General features: G+C 47.3%; 1 protein-coding gene across 1 annotated transcript in view; it reads left to right on the top strand.

Annotated features, from left to right (window-relative positions):
* The window catches only part of LOC310854949 (transcription factor COE1-like), a 131,914-nt gene that overhangs the window by 109,563 nt on the left and 17,351 nt on the right, over positions 1-5,000 (top strand). The window contains exon 10 of the mRNA XM_083759719.1: positions 988-1,076. Coding sequence (XP_083615845.1) covers positions 988-1,076 — 89 coding nt within the window. The remainder of the gene's footprint in view (positions 1-987; positions 1,077-5,000) is intronic.

The following is a 5,000-nucleotide window of genomic DNA, read 5'->3' on the forward strand; positions in this document are numbered from 1 at the left end:
TACCAATACCTTCACCTTACTGTAGCCCTCTGAGACCAAAGGCCCACTCTATGGTACCAATACCTTCTAAATCAGCCCTTCTCACACTTTCGAGATGTTCCAAAACATTTTCAAAAATAGCAGATGTACAGTACATTGACGCCCTGCGAGCTTGTACATGTGCTGTTTTTGAATAGCCAAGTCAAAAATCTAAAATGACACAGATGCTTTCCCGGTTTTGATGGCTTAGAGATCTGTTACTTTAATTTAGCAATGTAAACGAACCTTCAAATGATGGTGGATTACACAGTCAAATCCTACAGTGTCAATTGTGTTGCATGTCTTGTATGTCCTGACAATGAATGAATTCAATACATACAGTAGATCTTATATGGGTCCATCTACACTCTCAGAGTGACAGACCTTGTAGGGTCCATTTGGATGGATCAATGGACCCCACTAGAAGTTCTGCTATACTGTACATACTGTAAGAACAGAAGATCCTTGTCTTGGAGGCTTACAGTGCAGCAGACGTCGTTCCCTAGAATTCTGGGCCTCCTGGCTACTGTCTGGACTCTGGATCACTGTCTGCTACCTGGACTACTGACTAATGATCATTTGTTCTATTGATTCATCATATAACCATGTTGTTGTTGTTTCCAATGCACACTCTCCCTCCCTCTCTCCCTCCTCTCTCTCTCCCTCCTCTCTCTCTCTCCCTCCCTCTCTCCCTCCTCTCTCTCTCTCCCTCCGCTCTCTCTCTCTCTCTCTCTCTCTCTCTCTCTCTCTCTCTCTCTCTCTCTCTCTCTCTCTCTCTCTCCATCCTTCTCTCCCCCCCCTCTCTCTCTCTGGTTGAGAGATAAATGGTTGATGAACGGTTTTGCCAAAGTGTGCATGCTGTTGATCCATGCACCATTATATGGGTCTATTGTCTCCTTATGGAAGCTGTCCATTTAAAAAAAACGAATGATTTGTGCTCTCTTCTCTCTCTCTCTCTCTCTCTCTCAGCGTTAAATGAGCCGACTATAGACTATGGCTTCCAGAGGCTTCAGAAGGTCATTCCCAGACACCCTGGTGACCCTGAGAGACTTCCCAAGGTACACATACTCTCTCACGCACACACACACGCATGCACACACACACGCACACACACACAGGCATATGCGGGCACGTACATGTACACATCGTACATGCATGTCATGCACACACACACACACACACACCACGTCGCACAGTGACGAATTGTGACTTTGTAGATTTGCTTCGTAGATTTGCACTGGTTAACCCTGCAAGGAGGAGTGTGTGTGTGTGTGTGTGTGTGTGTGTGTGTGTGTGTGTGTGTGTGTGTGTGTGTGTGTGTGTGTGTGTGTGTGTGTGTGTGTGTGTGTGTGTGTGTGTGTGTGTGTGTGTGTGTGTGTGTGTGTGTGTGTGTGTGTGTGTGTGTGTGTGTGTGTGTGTCTACTTCCAGATCACACACACGATCGTAAATTAATCATTTGTTCATCAGCTGCATAACAACCAGCCGGAGCGCTTTGTAGGATGACAACAACACATGTAAACAATTAACACAAGTACAAAGAGCTGTCATCTCAAAGTGCACCGTACTGTGCACGCACGCACGCACACACACACACACACACACACACACACACACACACACACACACACACACACACACACACACACACACACACACACACAATCAGAGGGTGTGTATTGTTTTCATGTGTGCAATGCACGCTTCTGTAGTTCTATGCCAGTGAGAATACCACATGTTGTGGTGGATAGAAAGTGACTGTGAGTACATTGAGCAGCTCCTCACTTTCCACCAGGATGGTTTAAAGTCTTTGTTTTTAGTTTTTACCCTTTTCCTCCATGCCAATTTAGTACAGCAATGAATTCCTCCCCAAATTGTATTGTCACCGCTGTCCTATCCTACTGACTCTCCTGCCAGTGAGGAGCCCCCACCGAGAGGTGGACATAGGGCCTCCGCCCTACTCCTCCCGCCCAACACTCCCCGCTACATGCAGTGACTAATACCTCCCCCCCCCCCCCCCCCCCCTCCGAACACGGGCCAATTGCATTCGTATCGAGTCCAGACGTTTGAAGTGCCTCCAGAATGGACCACCTGAGCGCCTGCAGCAATCTTTGCTTCTTAATGCACCCTTCATGAGTTCTCCTCTCGTGATACATGGTAAACGGTGCATTTATAAAAGTGCTTTAAAGAGCGCTTTGCATATATTCACACATACCCACTTGAACGGCGGGTGAAACCACGCAAGGCACAACCACCTGCTCGTTGGTCGTGAGCAGTTAGGGGGTTCAGCGTCTCGCTCAAGGACACTGCGACGACGGGATGAGCCTATGGGTTCAAACAGGGAACCGTCCAATTCAAAGGCCAGCTCTCTCTCTTTACATTCTGAGCCACTGCAGCTGCCGTCCCACCTTGACACATATGAAAAGTTGTCTTTTACGCACATACAGTCTACAGATGCTGACTCACTGTACTGCACTTTTCCCTCAATGACTTCTCATCAGGCATCTGTGTGTTCAATGGAAGTTTCTGGTTACACTACGACATCACCACAAGCTAGCTGTACTGTTTGTGTAAGTGTTAGTGTGTGTGTGCGTGTGTGTGTGTGTGTCTGACACACATGTGCATTTCTCTATGCGTACAGTATGTCTCTGTAAGTGTGCGTGCGTGCTCACGTGCTCACGTGCTCACGTGCACATCAGGCCAGCCCGGTGAAGCATGGTGTTCTGACTACACTTTGAACCCGTCATGCTGGGTGGGCAACGCCGGGGTCGCGTCCCAAAGCAACAGCTGTCGCTATTGGCCGCCATCCACGCTGGCTCCGGTCCAGGATTGGCTGTGACGGCGGTGACCTCATCAAAGGGAACAGGGGCGCGCTGGCCTCCTCCTGGCGTGGTGTGATGATGTCACCGTCGCCCGGGCCGACACCCTGGCTCCTGCACATGTGTTAACAATCGCACCCACTGTTTGCTCTCACCGTGGGAACGCTGCTCTATACGCACTACAGTTGACACCTCCAATGTCTGTGGTGTGTGTGTGCGTGTGCGTGTGCGTGTGCGTGTGTGTGTGTGCGTGTGTGTGTGCGTGTGTGCGCGCGTGTGCGTGTGTGTGGTGACGTGGTCTAAGTGCATCTACGGTATGTATAACGGAAAGTCAGAATAAGCAGCCAAAATCCAAACATTTTCCAAAAAATTGTTCAAATAATAATACGGTTAAAAACTCAAAACTCAGTCTTAAGGGTCAGGATTGTATGCTGAAAAAATAGATTTTGACATTTACTAGTTCAGGTTAATGTTGTCATCAAACTGACATTCAGGGATAATTGCTTGTAGAATAAAATAGTCTCTCCATAGAATATGAATGAATAGTAATACCCTCATGACTTGCATCCCGAATCATAGAAAATGTCACTAGATTTTACGCTGAGGTGAGAAGTCACACGTAGTTATACAGTATGTGTGACAGTATGGTTTTACCTACCGGAAAATTATTGATTCAATACTTTGAGGAGTTTAGTTGATGCTCTCTCTCTCTCTCTCTCTCTCTCTCTCACACTCACTCATCACACACACACACACACACACACACACACACACACACGCACACACACACACACACACACACACACACACACACACACACACACACACACACACACACACACACACACACACACACACACACGTGACACAGTGTGATGTAAGCATGCACTACAGGAAATTACATAAGCGCCTTAAAGAAGTGTGTGTGTGTGTGTGTGTGTGTGTGTGTGTGTGTGTGTGTGTGTGTGTGTGTGTGTGTGTGTGTGTGTGTGTTCTGTCATGGCCGGGGTCGGGATGACCTTCCTGTAAGGTGTGAGTCAACATGGTGACTCACTGTCTGCAGTCAACACACACACATAACCGTGTGCACGCATACACGTTACTCTGTGCTATATATAGGCCTATACGGCGCTGTTTCACAAACAGTGGGTCGGGACCCATTTGTGGGTCACGGACACATTTTTATGGGTCCCTTATTTTTGGTTTCCGTGTTGTCCCCGTGTCCCCTAGCGCAGTGGTTCTCAAACTTTATTAGCTCGCCGACCCGCATTTGAAAATATATGCCAAGGACCCCCATACGACAAGGTTTATGCGGCTCTAGCAGTGCTAGCAGTGCTAGAGCCGCAAAAAGCCGCGGTTTGACCTGAATTAGGCTACGGGCCCCCATTAAAAGGGTCTGGGACCCCAATGTATATTGTAAAATCACTGTTAATTTAACTCTGAGTATGTACAAATGGCAGTTCCATTTGTAGACTCTCTGAGTTACAAACAAGCCGCGTACATTACCAGTCGTCTAAAGAGCCATGGCCCAAATGGGCGAGTGTGTATAAGGCAGCCACCTGTAGCCTACACGGCCTCCCCCTGGTCAGCCGGGGTGACCGATGGAGGGGAAAGGAACTGGTTGGAATAACGTGTTCCTTTCACACGCTACGTCAAACCGGGGAAACATCCTGCTGTCAGGTGATAAGAAGCGGCCTGCTCACTCCTCATGCATTAAAGTATGAGCTCGGTTCGGGGCTCTACCCAGGTTGGCAGAGGGAGAGTAGAGCGCCCAGGATTACAGATTAGGCAATTGGCACCGGGTGAAAAATTGGTTACAAAATCGTGGGATAAAGATTTTCATTGGCTAAAAAAAATCAATAAAAGAACAGGTAGAGATGTGTTTCATTATCATATTAATCTAGCATACAGATTGAGTGTTTCATTCACAACGTGAAAATAAAGTTACGCATTGCATGGAAGTTTGATTAATTGTCTTCAATGATAAGACTAGATGGTATGAAGCCCTGGATATATAATACTGTACAGACTAGATGTTATGAAGCCCTGGATATACAGTACAATACTGTACAGTGGGGACTAGTCAGCATGTGTGTTCTGGTTTATTAACACGTATAGAAGCTCTCAACAATGTTCTTCTTGGCAAGCGTACATGTGTTTGTTGG

The sequence above is a fragment of the Protomyctophum parallelum genome (assembly GCF_964188405.1).
Source record: "Protomyctophum parallelum genome assembly, chromosome: 1".
NCBI lineage: Eukaryota > Metazoa > Chordata > Actinopteri > Myctophiformes > Myctophidae > Protomyctophum > Protomyctophum parallelum.